The sequence below is a fragment of the Dicentrarchus labrax genome, unplaced genomic scaffold, assembly GCF_905237075.1.
Source record: "Dicentrarchus labrax unplaced genomic scaffold, dlabrax2021, whole genome shotgun sequence".
NCBI classification, from domain to species: Eukaryota; Metazoa; Chordata; class Actinopteri; family Moronidae; genus Dicentrarchus; species Dicentrarchus labrax.
In genome coordinates, this window is record NW_026136724.1 from 15535110 (window position 1) to 15558032 (window position 22923).

The 22923-nt window shown below is 40.6% G+C and overlaps 1 protein-coding gene across 7 annotated transcripts in view; it reads right to left on the reverse strand.

Moving 5' to 3' along the window:
- Nucleotides 1–11958: 11958 nt before the first annotated feature.
- Nucleotides 11959–22923, reverse strand: part of anks1b (ankyrin repeat and sterile alpha motif domain containing 1B) — a 218406-nt gene continuing 207441 nt past the window's right edge. The window contains exons 24-29 of one of the 7 annotated variants that reach the window (XM_051391667.1): nt 21153–21239; nt 19415–19552; nt 19142–19309; nt 16561–16683; nt 14499–14590; nt 11959–13312 (exon numbers count right to left, since the gene is read on the reverse strand). In XM_051391667.1, the coding sequence (XP_051247627.1) occupies nt 13264–13312; nt 14499–14590; nt 16561–16683; nt 19142–19309; nt 19415–19552; nt 21153–21239 (657 nt within the window). In that variant the 3' untranslated portion in view covers nt 11959–13263. Of the gene's footprint in view, nt 13313–14498; nt 14591–14614; nt 16684–19141; nt 19310–19414; nt 19553–21152; nt 21240–22923 lie in introns of those variants that run through there. The other 6 variants (XM_051391664.1, XM_051391663.1, XM_051391662.1 and 3 more) reach the window with 6 other exon arrangements.

Consider the following 22923-nt stretch of genomic DNA (forward strand, 5'->3'; position numbering starts at 1 on the left):
TCTCTGACGCCCCTTGAGTATCAGGTCACCACATTATCATTCCCCTGTGTCTTTTGACCCTGTTTTGCTGTTACATCCTCACCCCATGTGGATATATATGTGTGTTTGTGTGTGTGTGTGTGTGTGTGTGTGTGTGTGTGTGTGTGTGTGTGTGTGGTGTTTGTGTGTGTTTCTCCTGACCTTGGCCAAACATTGGTTCCTGTTCCTGTCAGCTGTTGGCTCAGCTGCACTCCACCTTTATTGCTTTCCCTTGTGGAGCCAGAGGGCTAAGAGCCAGAACTCGCTCCATGTTTGGCCGCTTCCCATTTCTCCTTAGCTGCCTCACCTTCCCTCACCCATCTGCCCAGATGGTTTGGGCTGATTTTTAGGAAAAAACGCAGTCATTGGCTATGTCACACGGAGCAAGACTTGAGAAATATCCAAAAATGTAGACTTTAGTTGTTGCTATATAAACTAGTCCAGACGTGAGATAGAGGAATGAAGTGGAAATTGAAATGGAATGGGGCCCAGAAAGAGCAGATGCTGTGGTCACCTGTGCCTCGCGTCGTTCCAGTAGCTCACCTAGCCAGACCACCAGCACCCACACTGACACACCACAGGAAGAAAGGATGGGGATGGCTTATCTCCTCTTCATCTGTCCAGCTGGAAGGCATCAATAAATAAAAGAGGGTCTACTGCGCTGTACGGAAATATTCATTGTCAGTAAGGGCACTAAACTGTGAGAAACTGTGTGGAGTTAACAGGTGTTAAAGCATTAGTTATAGGAGTTTAGTGTCGGCTGGCCGCTCTACAGGTGTAGTGTGAAGTGGAATCTTTTAGTTTAAAAGAAAAATAATCCAACTATATCGTTAATCAAGTAATTTTTAAAGCAAAAATGCAAGTTTTCTCCAGTTATAGTTTTTAAATTGTGAGAATAAAGTATATTAAATTAATTGATTGATATAGACTTCAGCATTAATGGAAAAATAAGTTAGTTGTAGCCCTCCTGTAGCATACCTGACCAGAGGCTAGAATATTATAGTATTTCTCATAATCTTAGCTACGTTAAATAGATTAAAACAAAGTCAGTAATGTTTTTTAAAACCTTTTTTAAATTATTATTATTTTGACAGACTGAAAAATAAAATAAACCCCCTTATCATCCAACAATAACTACCTTGCTAAGACAGACAGTTGTATCAACATGAATTCCTAACATGTCTCCCTAGCTTGCAAATCTGTGATGAGTTGTTATGAAAGCAGCATTAAACAGACATTTTGGTTCCACTTATCCCTCCCAAAAAAGCTCCATTGTCTTGCTCAAGGGCACTTCAACCAGCCTGTTGATGATGATGTGTTTGTATACTGGCTGTTTGCAGGGAAATCTTCTGCTTACAAAACTAGTTTCTCAAAACCACTTGACCACCCTGAAATCACAAATTATACAACATGCTTTTGAAGCAGACAATCAAACTGTCTTGCTTGACAACTCATTTGTCCCCCATTGTATTCCCGCTGCCTCTTCAATCACACAGCCTCTGTCACTCATCCACGTATTTCAGCTCAGATGCGTTCAAGAATTATGAGGCTGGAATCATCCAAACCTTCAGTGCAGCAGTTTTTAGGATGAAGCGAGGTGCTGCTCTCGACAGATAAACCCCAAATACAGACGCACACATACACACATACACACAACAGACTACTCCAGACAGCGTTTTATGCTTTAATCTGTTTTTGTACCCGTGAACAAGATTCGTAGCAGGAGGGAAAGTGGAGGCCACCTAAAGTTCAGCAGCAGTTTTAAAAGCCTCTTAAGGCTGAGTGGAGTGACAGTCAGTTTTTATCTTTCCAGCATTATGGCTGGGGTATACTGATCAGATTATAAGGTCCCAAGATGCAATTCCTAATGTTTTACAGCATATGTGTCTTCTTAGGGGAGAGCTGAACAAAACGGCACTAAAATATAAAATCTGAGCTCTTTAACTTCTCCGTCGTGTAGTTATTACATAAAGAGCTTTCATGGGACGGATGGAAACAAAACATCTGAAAGCAGATGATTGTTATTATTATTAGAAGAATATCAAAGGATGAGCAAGACGGGTCATTCAGGTCATTTAAAATGCACAACAAATATGAGCCATTGTTCCAAAATGCAGAATATAGTATGAGCTTAACAATATCCTCCTTAAGTATTGTTGCTTTTGTCCAACCAGCTGTCAAAATTCATATATATTCAGTGTATGATGATATAAAATGGAGAAAATCAGCAAATCCTCACAATTTAAGATGTTGGAACTGGGGAATGTTAGAACAAAAAAATGACTCAATGATGATTAAAATCCTTTGCTGATTCATTTTCTGTCAATTGACGAGTTGATTAACTCCTTCAGCTCTACAAAATGTATTCACATTTTGTTACACATAGGCTGCTGTAACTGACTGGCACTTAACCCATTGTCGTACTCATGCTACAGGTTTGCCTCTAAAATCTAATATCTAAAATCTGATTGATTGCATGGCACAAAGATATTATTCTCATCATCAGTTGCTTCTGAGACGTCTACACTTTCAGAGTTACAGTCTTCACAATGCACCAATATCAAACAATAGTCTGTGACAGTAAGTGTTCATTCATGGTATCAGTGACACTAAATGAGGCCAGATGGAAAAACATACAGACTGCTTTAACCCGGTACCTATATTATTAAATAGAATTAACTTTTTGGAGGAAAACCAGTAGAAAAATAATGATTTTCAAAGAATTTTTAAAACATATGGTTTGAGCAATGTATGGGGCTTGTGGGCTGATCCCTGATCTAAAGTTATGCCTGTGATATGCATTTGAGAGTTAAAGAGGCCATTTTCTTTCTGTGCACTCTCTCTCATGTTGACAAGGAGTTGGCCTGTACAAATGCAATTTTTCCTTTTTTGAATTAAACCTCATATTGTGTCGCTTATTGCCATGGGACATTTAATTCTAATTATTTAGAAAGCTAGAATCAATAGGGCCAAGTTTCTGTTCACGATGCCCTAGGAGACTCTCATTGGAGTGACTCCACTGACTGTGGGCACACTGGCAGCTTTCATGGTGGAGAATTACAGTCTGGCTTTAACTATAAGCTTTCAACTTGGATGTTGAAGGTGAAACGCTGGATCAATCAAAGCAAACTTTTTCAAATGGAGCTGGGGTTTGTCTCTTGGTGGAGTTGTAGACCAGAGTCTTGTTTATTTTGGCTCACAGCTTTTTTTTTTTTTGGCGGGGGGATTGGTGTTTGATGTTGTTTTGTTGTGGGAGCAGATTTACACCCTTGAATTTTATAATATAGTTTGGGCCTAAATAGTCTCTCAGCACCTCACAACACTGAACAACATCTTGTTTTCATAGTATTATACTGTGATGGGCTTTTTTATTTTTAAAGTATTGTGGTTTGACATCTGGCTTTACTCGCATCAGAATAGGATAACCACAATTAAGGAAGTAAAAACCAATCAATTAGACAATGATGTGCAGGGAATTAGACTGTGTATGTAGTATGTCACATATCCAAAATAAATCACTTCATGCAGCCGTCACAAAAGCAGTCTACTGGTCCTCAAAGTCGTCTCTGCTTCCTTTCAGTTTGAACAACAGACTGACTCATTTTTACCATAGTTTTATAAGGAAGCCATTATTATATTTACTTGTGCCAGTGCTCTCGCACCATTTAGCATTAAACATTGGTTGTCCCAAACAATTAGTGCTGCTGCTGCTGAGCTCAAATGAAGGCAGACAGATCTGGAGCAGAATGACTGGAGCAAGGCTGATGAGCCGTGTGGGCTTGTAGTCTGTCTAGCCTCAGGAAGCTTCTGCGTCTGTGCGTCCGTGCAGTTTATCTGCTTATCTTTCATGTGCTTCTTCGGAAAAACATTTGTTCACTCATTTGTAGCACTGCTAAAAAAAAATAAATAAATAACAGAAGCACAGAAGCTAGATTTCATGCTAGTTTTGTCTTGGTGGAGTTAGATGTGTCACTCCTGTCGTGAGATTTAAACATTTTTGACAACAGATGGCTTAATGTGGTCTAATGGCTCTGTTCTGTGGAGCTCCTTTCCGCCTGTTCAAGCAAACTTGCTCAAAAAAGGATGCTCATAATTAGAGCGCCTTAATGTCTCAGTGACTTTGAATATACAGTGGTGTAGACAGCTTACTGTGTATCCTGCCTGAGCTCTAGATAGAGATTGCACTGGTTAGTAATGTAATCAGCAAGTGATTACGGGTACTAAAGCTATAATCAGGCAAATCAGTGAATGCTTTAAGCAAACACTCACTGACTGACTGAAATTAAAGGAGGGGATCTTTTTTATTGATTTCTTTTTTTTTTTTTTATGTCAAGAATCTACATTATGAACCCCTGGGTGGTTTCTTATTCACATCTTTAGACGAGGAGATCAATACCACTCTTTACTAATGATCACATTTTTATTTAGTTTGTTTAGACAGCAATGTAGATTGTGTATTTTTTAACTATTTCTTGATGAACAGCAGTTTATCTGTTTGTCCAACACACTTTTGTGCAACTACAAACTGTCCTTTTCTCTTTTTTTTCCTCCCTGCTCCCAGTCTGTATGCTAAGCTAAGCTAATCACCTCCAGGCTTAAGCTCTGGATTTAACATGTTATGTAACTATAAGCAACAAAGTACACGTATTTCTCAAAACTGTAACATGATGGGAAATGTTATCCTGTTACAGCATCTAAATAATGGGATAATTGTTACAGAATTATAGTAACTTAACTAGTCATGGTTTATTACGCTTTATGTAATGTATTTTAGTTGTCCATTTGGCATTTTTATATGTGATTTAACCATTTTCATTGGGATTATTTAGAAGGAAATGTATTTGAATGTTTACATAACAAGGACAATACAGTTAAATGTTGCATTGGAAAAAAAATATGCATCATGCTGAAGCTAATCTGCAGCCCTCATGTCTATTTTAGGCATTTTATTTTGAAGAAGTAAATAAATGAAGAAGTACACAAACAAATGGATAGTACTAGTAGCAGGATGCTCTTCTTTATTGCAACTCCACTTTGTGATTCTTCTCCTTCCACTCTTCTTTCCTTGGTATTAACACCTGATCTCACACTTTTCTTAATTCTTTATTGCGTAAAAGACACGTTCATGGTCTCTGCTATGCTGCTAAAGTGACATAAGCAGCTTTACGTGATTGCCTGGCTTCACCGCTGTCTTGTCTGTTGACTGCTGGGGAGAGAGACGGCTCGCTATGAGCCCGCAGCGTCGTCTCAGCTTCAGGTGTTCTGGGAGCAGACGTCAAAGTCAGCTCAGATATATACCGGCCAGGACGTTAGCGAGAGCCCGTCAGCTCTTATCGCAGTCGTGCCAGTTGTAGTTTTTGTGTTCTCCGGGGTAGATCAACATGCAGCTCTCCCACGTGCTTTGACATCACCTACCATACAAGAGACGTTTTCCGCTCTGCATTCAGCTGTGCAAAATGTAGCAAATTGTCGTTATGTAAAATACTTCCTCTGAGCCTTTTGCTGCACTGTCAAATCTCATTTTGCTGTAGCACTTAACCTACATGCTTATCCTCTGCCTATGTGGCACCCAATGCAGGCTCAAGCAAACAAACGAGAGATTTAAAGTCAGTTTGATGCTGGCTTTCTATACAAATGTGCAAATTCAGTGAATACAAACTTGACGCACAGCTGAGGTCATTTTCTTTTTCCACCACCGACCTCGGGCCACGTTCCAGCTCTGTTTTTTGAGCAATTCTCCTCGGTTTGAATACAGGCCAGAGGTGCCGGTTGTTGTTATGTAAACCCTTGAGTTATGTAGCTGCACCCACAGTTGTAGTCGATGCAGAGGGGTCTGTCAGACTGACATTTCCTGGAGGTTGTTGTCACAGTCCACAGTAGAGCTGGGTAGTAGGGCAGAAATATTTATTACAATGACAGTACACGTAGTGGCTGCTTTATTATGTACACCTGTACAATTTATTACATTGAAATTGTCATAATTGTCCTAATTTAAACCTGTATTAAGTTTATAAAGTTCTGTTTTTGTTCTATTATATGTGTATTACTGTGAACATAGTTAAAGGTGGTGTTGTTCCGGTCTATTGAGAGGTGTTTCTAATGTTTTGTCTTCCTTATTTACATACCACTCTCAGTATAATGCAGGTTTAGTACACCATCGTAACTATAACCTCAGTGCTAAAACACATAATTTCATTAACACCTCTGTAACAGTGTCAACAAAAATGGATTAAAGACCTTATAGATCGTTCCAGAGGATGGGCCTCATGCTGCTTTTTTAGATGGTGATAGTTTATAGGTATAGCTCAGGCATTTCCTGTTGTAGACACAAGTTTTTGGCTCAAATACGTGATAAATTGTGCGTTTTGTATCAGGCTTTATGATTGAATCATTCCCTTTGCGGCCAAATGGGGCTTTAAGTTGCCAAAGTATGGCCACACCACCAACGTTCTGTTTAAAAGTAAAACAATTACTCATTTAATTGATGAATCCATCGACAGAAGGTTAAACAACTACTGTTTTTCGATTGTTTCAGCCTCTCAAAAGTGAGAATTTGCTGTTTTTATGATGTATGTATGTGTGACTGTTCATAAATAAGAAACATCATGAGTCTTGATTCCTTGTTTATTCAGACAACAGGTCTACTCTCATCTCTCCCTTCTTCCTATCAGACTTTTGATACCAAACAATAGCATGTGGTGTGTTTTCTCAACTCAACCAACCCTTCTGTAAAATGTGCTGTCTGCTCCTAATTGACTGGTTGGAAATAGTTTTGCTTCTGTGATGCATTTGGTTGTCAGTACAGTACGCTGTCAAACAATGAAACTTATATATTGTCTATGTCGACCCACTCTGAGCACAGTGATGGAAACGTGTTTTCCAGACTGTGCCTTGAACACCGAGGCGGCAGTGCTTCACGGCTGTGTTTGTGAATGCTGCTTTTTGGAGGACAGTGCAAGATTGTTTTGTCCAAGTTGTTTCTTTGTACCCTACAGAGATAAAGTCTGCCAGAGTCTAGTGTGAATGTGCTCTGGTGTATAAAAGAGAGAACCTTTTTTTTTTTTTTTTTTTTTTGGCCAACTCTCCTGACTGTGTCCAGCTTTATCAGGTTGTACATCACGCGCCAAGCCCAGCAGGGCTGTGTGTATATGTGTGTGTATGTGTGTGTGTGTGTGCGTGTGTTTGCTTGTTTTTTGTGAAAGTTTATTTTTTGCAGAGGCAGTTTATTCCTCTATCATCCACTTTCCAGCAAGTCAGTTCCATGTTGGGACTGTTTGAGTACATTACGATAATGTGAGTGCTGCTGCACCACATCTGCCAGGTGTGTTCAGCCAGTCATTTTACCAAATACAGCAAATTGTCTTTATGTTAAATAGTTTCTCAGTGCGGATTCTCCTCCTTCCATTATTAGTATTAAAGGCATATAAATGTGGATTTAAGTGTACACACAGGATAACCGTGGATGATCTCAATCTATCTAAGCTGTCCCTGCTGAATGAATGCCAGATATTATTGTGATTGTTACATGAGCAGTTTTTACATAGTCGTCTCATTTAGCCGGTAGCCGTGGGCAGTACACACCATCTGTAACTTTGGCCCTCTCCCACAGTCTGACACAGACGGTGAAACAAAGCATGTACTCTTCCTGTCTTACACTCCAGTGCAGACAGTAGAAAACCTAAGAAATTAGTGTCTGTTAACAAACCATCATCTTGCAATCATTTTCTTTTCACAGCACTTCTGCTTGTGTTCCTGTCTTCCTTCATTATTCTTCCCTCATTGTCTCTCTTTGTGCTCAGTTAAGTCCTGTGCCTCCACCTCTGCCAGCGTTTAGAAATAAAATCGAGCTGTTTGAGCTTTGGGAAGCCTAAATACAGCAGCCACTGCACCCCGCTCTCCACTCCTGGTCTAATCTTGCAGAGAATAAGGTCTTGAATTACCTCCCACTCTCATCCTGCAGTGGTCTGCTCTTTACAAACAATAAAATGTTTTGTCAGTTTTTCAACAGAATGCACCAAATTGCAGATTGGCAGTAAATCTTCAGCAAACCAACGTGCCGCAGCCTTGGTCGTTTCTCGTCCAATCTCAGAAAGCAGCCCAGTGGTCGCTTCTGTTGGCTGCAGATTGTAACTGTAGATTGTGAGCCTTTTCATTCAGCGGTTTATAGCTCATGACAAATGCTTGTTCAGCCTTTCAGAGGCTCACTGTAAATGTCAGTCCACTGTAGTTTAATAGACACTCAACCACGGGCACTCATCCTTGCTTCCACACAGAATTTTTTTTAATTCAGTTTTTTATAAGGGATGGTAAAAGACGGTGATGGTGTCTAAAGGAACTACTGGTTGTGTAAATCTTGCAATAAAACCAGGGTTGTAGTGGAGAGTAAACCCTTTTATACAACAGTATATATTTGTGGGGCATACTTTACTGAATCTACGTATTGAATTCAAACCCTTTCAGATCCTTTATTATATCTAATTAGGTTTATCTTTTAACATTTACAGGTAAAACTGCAGATTCTTTAGGCAGCAACACTATTAAAGTTGACAACCTGTAGCTGCATGAAATTGTGATTAAATATGTATATGACACACTAATGATTTTCATCATCAATCAATTTCTAAATTATATTCTTTATTATTGATTATTTGTTTGGTCCATAACACATCAATCAAATTTCTTGTTTTGTTTGAGGGGTGGTTTAAATTCCAGATATTTAACTTACTGAGGTGTAAGACCAGGAAAACCAGTAAATTCTCAAATATTAGACATTTTTTGCTTAAGAAATTACTTAAACTAATAATCAGTTAGTCTTGATGAAGTACATAAAACATTTCACTTAAGCTGGTAACAGAATTAACATTAATTAGCTACAGCTTTTACGATCTGCTGTCTGTGATATTTGTCGCCTAAAATAAGCCTGCTAACACCAACTGACAGCAGGGCTGCAACTGACTTTTACTTTTACTTTTATTATTAATCAATCTATCAATTTAGTTTTTATAGACAAGAAAATTGTTTAAAATACCCATTGCAAGCTGCTAGAACTCCAGGCGATATCTTTTACAATGCATTTCATGTCAGACTAAGTTAAATAGTCAAAGATATTCAGTTTATGATGATATGAAACTGAGAAAAAGCAGTAAAATAGTCACAATTCAGAAGGTGGAGTTTGGTGTTTGTGCTTTATAAATGAAGTAATTAATTGATTTGTCCACAACATCAAACTAATGTTGGATGTTACTGAAATTCTAAATGTACATTATTTGAAATATGCTGTTTACCTGAGGTACACTCACCTTTACCACTTGCCACTGTAGATCCTTTCAAAGCTGTAACAGTGAACAGTGCTGGGTTTAATTTCTGTCAGTCAAATCCCAGTGGGAAAGCTCCAGCTCCCGAACCCTGCCAGCCTCTTCACGTTTGTTTAATTAAATCCCTCATTGCTAAGCTCTTAAAGGAAAGAGATGTGCTGACGGCTGCATCTGAGATGACATGCTAAGTGTGCTTTTAAGGGTTGTACCTTAGTTAGATAAATAACATGGTTCTCTTTAAGCATTGAATCCATCTGACATGATGTGCAGAAAGCTAAAATCTGGCACATGGTCTTAACTACATCGTCACAATCTCCACTGCTTCCCATTCAGAGCTTGGAAATCTAATATAATCAGTATGGGTCTATGTAGTCAGTATTATAATGAAGCAGACTGTGTGGTGGTCATTTTAGAAAATGTATCTGTGCGTTATATTGGCAGAGATTTGTTGCTTATTGTGATTCTCGTATTGTGGCTGCCTCTACAGTAGCAACAGCAGTCCCTTCGGTCAATAAATGGCTGCTGTGATGGTTCGCTGCGTATTTATCATGGCAGTGTCAATGTATGTTTGTGCTTTTTCAACATTGCATAGAGGCTTATGAAACTGCGAGAGGATGTGGTCACCATGGAAACTTGGTGGCACCACAGCCCGGTCTATCATTACCACAAGTATCAGTGTCAGCGGGGTTGTCTGGAGGCCAGTGGAGGTAGTTGATTGAGTTGATGGGAAAGCGGCTAACTGCTGACCCGGTGCAGACCTCTCTGTCACAGTCGATGTACTCCTGAGCTGTCTAAATTGTGACGTCTGGCACTGGTCACACAAACTGCACTTGCTGTGTAGTCTCATTTTTTTTTACCATTCATCGGGTCATCACAGTTAATAATTTCTTTGGCAGACCCAATCACTTTGATTGACTTTTAAACAAAGAGGTCACAAGTTGATGACCAGATGACCTACTTGAATATCAGCTGAGACTCAAGCATTTTCAACACTGTATCGCTATGAAGACCAAAAGCATACTTAGGCTCTCTTCACATGAAGGGCTTTTACACGTTTCTCCTGCGTTCAATCAGTTTTAACTTTGACCTTGTTTGTTTTTGCAGTGACCTTGCCTGTCCATATATAATTGTAGGTGCATTCTTTGGTGTAAAAACATAATTCATAAATTATCTTTGCTTTAATTTATGTTTTGGGGCTCAAACTGAGATGTAAATGCACCCTCTGCTCTGCCTCTGCTAACCCACCTTCCTATAAGCATACCAGCGGGGATGTGCAGAGTGCCCAAAAGCTTAGTCACACTAGCAAATCAAAATAGTAGCCACTATAGGTGGCAGGTTTCACCACCTTTTACAGCCTAATGAAGCAGAACTAACTCTTTGGGTCAGGTCTACCAGTCTACCTACATCTACAGTTCAAGGGACACTTCTCTCTGAAAAGTATGTACATCATGGTCAGGGAAAATAGGTTGTCTTTTTTTTTTTTAAAGAGGCTTAAACAATGGTGACTCCATTTCTCTGCCACATACAATACCATCTCAACATCTCTTCTCTAAAGGTTTCACAACCACTTATGCTTCTCTTTCTGTGTCACTAATCGTCTTTCACAACCTGAAGGTGTGAATCACCCACATGTGTTCAATGTGAGGGGACTCCCCATATGGAAAAAATATATATAACTTCAGTAGATGCAGAGTGAGATCAATATCCCACTGATTCATTAACCAGTCTGAATGCCATCCCTAATTGCAATAATTTATTTATAAGTTTGTCCTATGTGTGTAGTATGTGAACAATTATCAATTCATCATGTTCCTCATTCTTAATGATTTAAAATCTTGAAGGTGAATAAGTTCTTGTCTGTGTCTTAATGTTAAGGTGCTGGGAAGGAGAGCTCTGAAGTCACTGTTATCACAGCCTGAACTAGATCCAACATGAGGTATGGGACACTCACTACCTTATATACACTATTTTATTTAAGGTTAGTTTAATATTAGATTACTTAGATCACAATCACTATTTTTGAGGTCTAAATTAGCTGTCAGATAATTCTGATGCTATTGCTTTTAACTCCAAAAATAAACAAACGCAGCCATATAGGAACACAGCAAATGCATTATTTCCCCAAAATCTGCACTTTTGATGAACTACTGGACAAAAAGATATGCCAGTTAATAGTAACCTTTGGCCATTTTATTGGTAATATGATTGTTTCCACATCTTATAAATTACGTTGGTGTGTACAGAGCAGCATCGCTAAAAAATAAGCAATTAGACAAACTCTCGGGTCGACGGTCAACAGTAAAATTATGAACTGTTAATTGTAAATCCGACATAATTTCCAGATTCAACCTTGATCTACTGTACTTACCATAATCATGTATGAACCCAGTTTTCATATGTGCCTCGTGTTTTAGTTTTTTTTGTCCTGTTCCTAGATTTCTGCATTTACAAACAGCATTTGCAAACAGTTTTATTATGATGACCAAGACTACAAAACAAGATAAAATTGTAATAACCTGTAATTATTCTTTTAAACTCACTAAAAGATGGCACTCAGAGCTTTTTTGGTAGTCGCTGTAGAGAAAAAGAAAATCACTCATGACAATTTTATCCCAAGGATAAATAATGGTTTTACAAGTCATATTTTATTCCATGTGCTTTACAAGGATATAAATAATGGCCAAAATTACAAAAATCAGTGTGCTGGAAGCCCAAGCCTATGTACATAAGTTGGTCAGCAGTGATGTCACCAAATAACCCATTTTCCGTTTCCACTCAAAGTACAATCTCTACAACCTACCAGTTTTTTTTCAATTTCCAACCTTTATTTTGGTACCTTGTGTCCAGTGCCATGTACTGCAAATCCTTTATTCTTTTCTCTTTTACATTACATGTATGAACAATGAGTTGGCAAAATATCTATGTACATTTTATAATTGGATAATGTCTCATCCAAATAATACAGTAATACTGCGTTTAAAATAGTACATCTGCTAGATAAGAGTAGAGCCCCATGAGGAATGATGGAGGATTTGACCTGACAAAAGTTAGCTAGCCACCTGCAACATTCACTCTCTGTGTATAAGTATGATCATGTAGTTTCAGATTTTTTTTTAAAGGATGGCCATCATTCTCAAGCCCAAGGTTTTCATCTTATCATATCATAGAAAAATAATGTAACATTAAGACAACAGTAGACAAGAATTGCACAAGAATAATCATAATCATCATGGTAATATAATACTCTCATATTAAACATTAAAATGTCGGGCAATACGAATAGAATACTTTTTTTTAAACGCCAGATGCTGTTTTGTTCACATAGGTTCATCATCCGTTATGAGACACACCTGTTGCATCTTGAGCGTGTTGCAGCTAGTCCAATCACATTTACACGCTTGTGCATATATCTCTGTATTATTTTCTGACTTTAAAGAAAATAAAAAAACAAAAAATAAAGCCAGCCAGATGTCCTCAAACCCATGCCCATTCCAACATTGACTCATGCCCAGTGGTGCCTTTAGCAAGCCCATTGTCTGTTACCAACAGATGCCCTGTAACCACACTCACAGTCTCCATGGAGACCCTGTGATCGCCCAAAAGTTCACAGGTCATGCCTCCCAGTTGGACACATGAAACAGATCCTGCTGTAGTTGCAGAAAGTTGAGGCTGCTTTAATATAAGTGTACATTCAGAGCAGACCATCGTCTGTCAAGATGCAGTCCTGTTAGTGTGTGTGTGTGTGTGTGTGTGTGTGTGTGTAAGTGTCATGTGTCAAGCATCATGTGGATGAATGATGTCAAAATTTTGTAGTCAACCTTAAACACTGTGGAGTAGCATCCATATTTGCAGTCCTTTGAAAAGTGAGCAAGCGGGTCCTTTGTAGTCCATTTTGCATTGTATGTGTGACAAGGTCCGTGTTTAGGGCTGGCTACATTCTTTGCATTCCACAGTAATAGACATGAGCGTCCGGCATTGCCCTGCAAATGAGATGACATCACTTATCGAGAGAGCCCTCACACCCCGCCTCTCCACCGGCCCCCCTGCTCAGCAAATCTAAAATGGCCACCATGCGTCTCACAAGCCACATGCTAAACCTTTTACATACAGGATTTTTTTTCACCCCCCAAATAAAATAAGGTTTACGGCCAGGGAAGAAAATCCACGTGGTTAAAAGAATTCTGAACATATACACACATGTGCTGAAAAAAGGTGGTTCAGAAGCAAAAACAAAACAAAAAAAGTCACCTACTTCTTCCTGTATCACAGGTCAAGTTTAAAGTTGTTAAAGAAATTCACAAGTTTGTTAGTATTTTCAAAAAAATAATCTGATAGAAAGAATCAAAAAAGTTGAAATACATTCTAGTAGCCTGCTGGATGAACCAGTTTGAGTCAAAGTTAGACTGTGCTACATCACCTCTCCTGTAATTCAGCTCTCCTCATTGATTTAAAAAAAATGTCTAAAAAGTCTGAACTTTCCCTCCAGTTGTCATGTTCTGACAACTGCCCTCCTCATTGTCAGCTCCCACACTGGGCTCAGACAGCTAAAACACTGTCACAGCGCTTAGCAGTATTCTGGTTACTAATCTCATTCAAATTGTCAGGGGCAAAGTTTGACAAAGGGGCTGAAAGCGAGGGATGGAGGCAGTCAGGAGAAAAAAGGAGAGAGAGACGAAGCCAATCGGTTGCACCCATCAACAGGAAGAAAAAAAAAAAAAAAAACAAGAAGCTGGAAGCAGAACAACCTGGTTGACCACTGACTGACCGACAAACAGGAAGTGGAAAAACAGACCATTTCCCCTACAGGTGGAGACAGAGAAGTGCACCACAGCCCTGGGTTCAAAGGTCATGCGCCAGCCCTGCAGGCAGGAGGATGGAGCCCGGGCCAAAGGGGGAGAGCAGAAACAAAAGAGAGAAGAGGAGACAAGGAGAAAGAAGAGAGAGACAGCGCAGCGCCAAACGTCATCATGCAGTGGACAGGCTCGGCTAACGGGGGCGGGGCGGGATGTTTTGTTTTTTTATATTTCAGCCGGTGAGGTGACGCGGCGGCGTGCGTCGCTCGTGCCCAACTCCGGGGCGGGGCCCCAGTACAGGGCAACCTCTGAAAGGCACACACACACAGGAGTGGACAAGGCGGGTGTATGTTAGAAAATAGTGGTCTCGTACTTGGTGTTGACTCCTCTCTTGGCCTCCTGACCCGGCTCCACAATCCACGGCACGTTGGCGTGGCCCTTCTGGTCCATGGATGGCTGCTCCATCTGACACAGAAAGAGATGGAAAAGGAGAAAGAGAAGTAGGAACAAGAGCCAAATTATTTTCAATGACCTGCATATTCTCAGTTTTGAAAACACTTCACATTACTGTATTGATTTTGTACTTTAGGATTCATGTTTTCAAACCAAACAATTCATCACGACACGTTTTGAATGCAAACGGTTTCTGTTGAGAATCGACATTTTACACGCTGTAGAGGAAATTTTCTCATACAACTTCATGCCAATAAAGTCAGTGAAAACAGAGTTAGACGGTAGAATAAGTGAGGTGGAGCATGTGCTGCATACGAAGTAATGTAATGTAAAATAATAACTGAGAGGGAGATGGGATACAGATTACAGATGATCATGGACAGAAGCTCACAGTCTGACATAAAGAAACCCATATCTGTGCATCCTGCCAGTCCTCTACTATTACCATGTGCTGTATTTGCAGCAGTGCACTTCCTGTACATCCTAACAATTTCAGTTGTCAAAGGGCTGTTGACTCTCCTCTGCTACTGCCACTGCGAAGCTTATTGTGGCTTCAAAGCTGAGAAACAAACCAAACAATCTACAATGCTTTCAAAAATAACCCCACGGCAACCAATCAAGAAGCTGGGTTTTGTTGCTGAGGGTGTTTTTCCTCCAATCTATTGGTTTAATTTCACATGATTTTGGGGGGAGGGGCAATGTGACTGTAAGAGCTGCAGTTTTGACAGTAGAAGACTAAATTTGTCTTTGTAGTCTGTCTTATGCTAATTATATACATGAATACAAATATTAAATGCAACTAAATATAAATAATAACAAGCATTAAAGATGTACTTCTGGAGTAAACAGGGTTAATATCAGAGTTCTGCAGTACACTAACAGAGCCATGTTTCTCTTATCTTGTCTGAACACACTGCTACAGCAACAATACAGAAACTAACTACAATATTAATCCAGTTCTCTATCCTCTCCCTCTCACACAACCACAGCAAGACCTTATAATCTTGTTATGGGGTTACAGGATTAAGGACAAACACACTTTCAAACTCACAGCAGCACAACACCATCATGCTTAGTGAAGAACTCATTCAGAGCATCACCGGGATCAGCCTCAAATTCATCCACCACACATGAAGCCACGGACTGAACTATGTCTGCCTTCAAAATAAGTTTTAGATCAACACCCCCTTTTTTTTTGTTTGTTTTTTTTTTTTTTCTGCAGAAGGGTCGGACCGTAAGAACATGAAGTAATGCTGCAGGGACATCCAGAGTGTGATTTGGCTCTGCAGACCTTCAAAGGGCAGCAACCTCGGTTATCCAAGCCGATGCAAAACATGCAATGGCAGTCTATTACACTCAATCATTTTTTGACACACTGTGTACGCTCTTGATAGTGCAGTCGTCTTTTGATGATCCTTTAAAAATTCAATGTGGATGAGGAGGAGAAAAGCAGTGTGGATCAGAAGGGAAATCGCTGTAAAAGTGTAAAAGCTCATTCAAAGCATTCAGTGTAGGTTTTAACAGGCTGAAGTGTTTTTGTAAACTGATTTTAAAGTAGTGGTTATTGCTTTAAACACTTTTTATTTATACATTTACCATCTCAAATGTGCATCTTTAAGGAGGCAGTGTATCCCCCATCCAGCGGTTGAATTGGTGCAGTAGGGCATATAAAAACTGAGGCACTAAAGTCGAGGGCTGCATTCGGCTCGCTGTATTAGCTGTAAAGAAATGAAATGGGTCGGCTTTGCAGGAGTGGCTGAAGTGTCACATCTGCCTGTTTTTATAGCAATGCTACTAACTGTTGATATGGAGATAAAGGTAGTAACCGAAGAATGAGACACATAAACAGTCACTGCAAAGAGAACACACAAGGATGCAGAGCGACAGGATAAAATGGAAGCACTTACAGACGGCGCTGTCTCCTCGACTAAAAGCAAAATCATGTGGAAATAAAGGATAAGAGAAGGAAAAGCGTGGAGGACCTGTGACTGAGCTTTGTGAGGAAGATGGAAGAGTCGAGGGGGAGGAAGAGGAGGGTGGAGAGGAGGCCGGTGAGGGGTGTAAATGTGGCCCAGTGACCAGCGGCTGGAGGGGGGCATGATGACCTACAGGGGCAGAGTTCATATACAGGTCAAAGTGGGCCAGCTCAGCAACACCAACACCGAAAACAACACAGCGGCAAGCCAAAACCACAGCGATGACAGAGCAGCTGCACGGCAACAGGGAAAGGCAACAACACTCCAAAACCAAAGCAAAACCATGGCAACAATATGGCAGCAAAGTCATCGCCCTAGCAACAGCGTGGGACAGCAGCATACTGTAATACAGCAAAAAACTAAAGCAAGAGTAGGCCAGGTTACGCCACATTTATATAGCAACTCAACTGCACTGCAACTGTACAAAACCTCATCCTGCAAAAGCATCTTCACAAGACAGACTCTTAGTCAATTTCCAAAGTAATTTTGCCAATGAGGTGAGGATAGCTCGTGGTTACATTACAGTTCTTGAGGTTTTTTTTTTTTAAAGAAAGTGTAACTTCATGGCTCCAGACCAACAAGAAAATGAATGAATCTCACTTCACTGGGAGGCTTTTTCACTCCTTTTAAGAAACACAAGGTTGTAAAACTCAATCAGACATGGTTAGTTGCATGTATTTCAATCCCATTTCGAAGCTCCACTCAGATTACAGTAACATGCCGATGCTGATCAAAGACAGCGGAGTCATATCAGACACGCTCACGCTCACGAGGGTGAAGTTAAGTGGATGTTGAGGGAGATTTAAAAGCAGATACGCTCATAGACGCAACAGAAATATGAATAGGAGGGTGTGGAGAAACATACTTGTGGGCAGAGAAACAAAGCAACAGTACTTTAAAGCACAGGGGCTTGAGAGGTGCTGCAGGATGGAGATTATGGCTGGCAGGTGGCAGGAATATTAAGTGAATCCTGCAGTATCTTTGCCCTGCTGCACACCACAAGCCATTAACTACAACACACACACACACGAACACAGGGAGGAAAAAGGCAATTAATGGTTAATGTAACAGTCGCAGAGTCAGCAGATTGTGTGTACACATGCCATCGTCCATCATCTCCGTAGGCACAGGACCACACACAGGAGGAGAGCGAACACACAAATATTACATGTGCTCTTTTCTATATTTTCTCTCACTCTGTCTCTCCTCACCGTATCACATCTCACTCTAACTTTAGAAAGTGGGACCATTCCTATGGAGCCACCGATTCTCTTCCATCACCATTTATTTCTTCCATGGCTCACAGTATTTAAGTGGCCTTAAATTTGGTCCAAGCACACTGATATAGCAGCCAGCGTAACTCTATACGGGGCCCTTTAGACACACATGTGCTGCTGTGCCAGCCGACGTGTGGAGGAGGGAAGGTGGAGAAGTGGGTTAGCGTGACTATTTTAAAGCTCTGTCTGGGGTTAATGGGAGGTTGACAGCTTTACAGATAGACTTTGTGACGCTGTGGTTGGAGGAGGTGTAAAGAGAGGGCACACACACGTTTGCACATATAAACACAGAAGTTCATGATAGACTGTTGGACACAAGTATGTGAAATCACAAAGCTAGGGGCAATTCTTTATTGGTACTGACTCAAACTAGACTCAAACTGCTTTTGATCACTCGTAGTGTGTTCGCATTCAACTGATTGCCAGTAGTGGGTGGTAACGTGCAAGGAAGTATAGCAGTTTACCAACAAAGGCCTTGAAGATAGAGGAGCTACCCTGCACACTCCAGCATTTATGATGAGGAGCTCATGGTCTGAAATGTCAATAAATGAATTCTACATGCAGCGCTGCAGTATGTAGGCGTCTTCCACATGAGGATTCCTTATCTTCTTGCGCACACACACACACACACACACACACACACACACACACACACACACACACAGAAAGAGGCGAGCAAAGCAAGCCTCCCCAGAGCTCTATGCAAACAGGCCTCATCAATCAGCCCAGTGTGTACGAGACTGCAGGGACAACAAGACCGAATGGACGCTTAACAGATCAAATATCCACCTACACCTCTGCACACTGTCCGCTGGGGCAAAACTCTCTCTCTCTCTCTCTCTCTCTCTCTCTCTCTCTCTCACTCTCTCTCTCTCTCGCTCACACACAAACACACACACACACACAACGCAAGTGCTCCAGGATAATCCCAGTAAACCAAACTGAGAGCTGAAAACAGCGCAGTTGAGCGGGGATGAGAGACCGGAACAAATCAGAGCAGAGGGATGGAAGTTGTGGACAGATTTCAGTGTAAATGGGACAGAGTTGATGGGATGCTGGTTAGATTTGATTAGAAGCAGATACATAACGGCTAAAACTGAGTTTAAGGGTTGAAAGGTTAAAATCCATCTTAAAACACAGTTCTTCATTTTGGAAAGAACATGTAATCAATATGTTTATCATGAATAATATATAAGAATGTTATCAACCAATTTTCTAAGCAACCATCACAAACAACTGGAGTGGCTGACTTCAGTTTAGGATGGATTTCCCTTCAAACAGTAGTGCAGCTTTGTGGCAGTGATGCTTACAGATTTGCGGATGTTGACGCGAGGTTTGGGGACAGGTTTGCTGGGCTTGCTGTCAAAGCTCTCCGGCAGTGTGGACGATCCGTGGCCGCTCTTCCTGGCCTGCAGGGCCAGCTGGTAGGCCACCTCGAAGGCCTGGCCGAGTGTCAGGATGATCTCATACGCCAGGTTCTGACAAGAGGGCAAAGGCAAACAGGCGTGAGAATAGAATGTGATATTATTCGCACAATGATTATATTGCTTATAAAAACACTCTGATACAGTGTCGGTACTGACCACATCAAAAGCAGTGAAGACATGGCAGTAGTGGTGACTGGACTTGAGGTCTTTGGTGATGTAGGCAAATGTAGACAGATCCTCTGGATCCTGAGCCGCACACGAGATGTTACGAATCTCATGTTCTGCTATGATGTTCTGCAGAGAGAGAAAGAGAAAGGCCAAAAAAAAAAGATAAAGAGGTGCAGAGAGACATTGTTGATTATCTCCAGTGAGCCACTTCATGGAAAAACAAATCTGATTTATTATTCATCTCATTTCACACATCCCAAAACCATAATGACTGTAGCACAATTTTGGTTTGAGAGTTTTCTGGAGTCGCTGAGTTGGAATTTGTCCTCTGGTAATGTCACTAGAGAACAATCAAACTTTGTGTTAATTAAAGCACATCTTGGTGCTGTGAATTATAGAACATCAAAGCCCCAAAAGAAAGTTTTAGTGAAGGCCAACGTTGGAAAAACATAATTCTTTTGTCATACTGAACAGTATCATCTTATCTTTGATGCTATAAAAAGATATTGGCCCATTGTTTGTTTTTGTTAGGTCAATCCACTCCCTCTAGTTGTTTGTTTGTGCACTGGGACTGCAGGTAAGCTAAGAAGATTTACTACTTTCACAAAATGTCCTGGAGAGGTGAATCCAGGTAAAGCTACTGGCCCTGTTTGATTTCCCTTTTTAGTGTGCCATATCCCTTTAATTGATGGCCATCATTATCATTTCTTCCCTAGTATCATTCTCTCTTTGGTACATAAGTTACAGTGTGATCTGAGGACTTGGAGGGAACTGAGATGTAGATTTTGCGGTTGGCTGCTAAATATCAGGATCCACACTGAGGCATGTCTCTGAGCAGGCTAACTTCAGAATGAGTTATGATTGCTTGATGGCCATGTTAGAGGCAGTACCAGCTCATTTTATCTCATATCTGTGAGAAGAGAAGAGAGTATGTCTGACTAACATTTAACTGTTTGGGCAAAGACAGACACAACAGATAGTGGTGTCTAATGTCACCAGCTGGCCACCACGTCGTCATTTTATGTATTACTTAAGTCTGCAGTGCTGCCTAAGGAAGAGCACTAGATTAAAAATGTTCTGTTCTGTTCTAAGTATGCTCATCTTCTGCTGTGTGTGTGCTTTTGTTCATAACAGAGGTTTAAATAAGTACTTTTTTTTGTGCGCAAGCATATAATTATCTTGAAATTGTTTCTCACTGTGCCACGTTTTTAACCACCTGAGGTGGATTAGATTGCCTTACACTTGTGCACGGAAATCACTACCTCATAGAAATAATTGACTTCTCAGTGTCTAAACTGTCTTCACTTAATGTGGCACAGAGACAGAAACTCATTACACATTCACACAGAAAAACACTTTTCTCTGTCTAAGTTGGACACTGGGCGGCCTTCACTCAAATGTCTCTCTGGATGGAAAAAGCAAAGCAGCGAAGACGAACTACTTAAAATTACATTTTTTAAAAACATTCCATTAAGGATTTAATGAACTGAGTAGGGTTGTTATTGATTTTTCTTAACATTCAGCTCATCTATTCCATACCAATTATTGCCTGTTTGTGTTTTGCCCTCTTATTGATTTTTACACCATATAGTTTGAAATGAGTCAGACTGCAGCCAAAGCAGACCTCAGCGCTGCTATGCTTGCAATTTCTGACACCTGTTCAAAAGCCTGACCTTTCATGTGTTATTTGCAGTTGGCGTTACAGGAAGTGAGCTGTGAGTGTTACCTTATTTGTGGCGTCTATGAACTTCACTCCTTTGTAGGACACGGAGAGTACGATAGTCGGCACCTTCTTCATCTGTTCTGTCGACTTCTTGGAGTGCACAAAAACAAAACGGAGACAAAAAAAGAGGAGAGAGGCAGCGATGACTTTTAAGGCACGGCGTACATAAAGTGGAATCAGTTGCAGTATTGAACTTCTAACACTCCACATTTAAGAACTGTAATTAATCCCAGATTAATGAATTCCGGTTGATGGAGATCTCCACTGAATTTAATTACTTTTAGCTTAATACAAGTCTCAAATCCATGTCTTCTAAGTTATGAAAAACAATGAATATAAATAAAGAAAGCATGAAGTAAATGAGCTAATGGATCAGCTGTTTGATTACTTCCTCCTTGATTACCAAAGTCAATTCAAATCATCTCCAAAGGTCAAGGGTTGTCATGAAGAACAACTGCTTCCAAATTACATTTCTAAACCCAATCGACTGCAGCGCCGCGTCCAATAAGTCTATTAGCTTATACACTCCTACTATACATCTCTCCTCATTCTTTTAATTACATATTGCCACTTTAACGTGTGTTTCCATTACCTATATTTAAACTCATTATGCAGTGAGGTGCTGTGGAGAACCGTGTGATATACAGAGATGTCAGCATCACCCTCCAAGCTGTCATTCTACCTGCCAAAAGCTTTAATATATTCAAATAAATCGATGTGAGATGAGTCCCTTTCCTGCTTTCTCTTTATCGCTTCTTTCATCGCTTGTCTCTCAGTATCCATATTTCTATCACGCTCCGTCCTTCCTTTCTCCCCGTTGTCGATTCTACTTGCTGCTATCCTTCTGATATCTTTTTCTTTTCTTTGTTCTGTTTCTTTCCTCCCTCCTCGCTGCGTGTTGCTGCTGCGGTTTGGCCTTGTCAGGATCAGGTAGTGCTGGAAAGCTGACAAAGGCAGCGCTGCCTGGCTTCGCTGGCAGATACCCAGCTAGAGGCTGTGAAGTTGGGATTTAAACATCCACAGTGGAAGGATGGAGGGACAGATGAAAGAATAGATGCTGGGAACAGGAGCACGGGGTAAACAGGGAAGGTACGCTCACACGGTAATAAATGCCAGATTCATACGATGTGTATCTCATTGCACTTAATTACAGCCTTGGTGTGCAGCAAAGGTGTCTCAAACTGAGGAAGGAGAGAAGTAGAAGAAAGAATGATGCCCTCTTATGTGGCAACATAAATATTTAGACAGAAGAAAAGCGGGAGGAGGGGAAAGGAACAGAAAGCTTTGCTCATGAATATTAAAATGTATCTTCACACTGCAGCAGCTCAGGATGAGAGTGAGAGATATGAACTGAGGGCCAGAGGAGAGAGGGAGTCAGTGTTACAGTAAAATATGGAGAGAGTGAGCGAGCAGGAAGAGAAGACATGATAGCAGGAGACAGATAACAGCAGTGAGAAATTGGGGAGAGGAAGAAAAAAATAGAGCAGCAGAATGACACAAAGTGAAAGGGAGAGATAAGGTGATTTGAGGTAAAAGGGGGTTATTGAGACACCCAGGGAAGGATATTAAAAATAAATCCCTCAATACACTTAATCCACCGCCATGATATTTTAAGTTTGTTTAAGTTCCAGTGTGAGTGTGAGGCCACTCAGACTATGAGACTGTGTCCCAGATTTAAAGGTCCTTCCACATGCATTCATGTCCAATTTATTACAACCTCGATCTTATTTTTGTAGCTTCTTTTTCAGACTTTTTTTTTTAGCAAAGTTGCTGT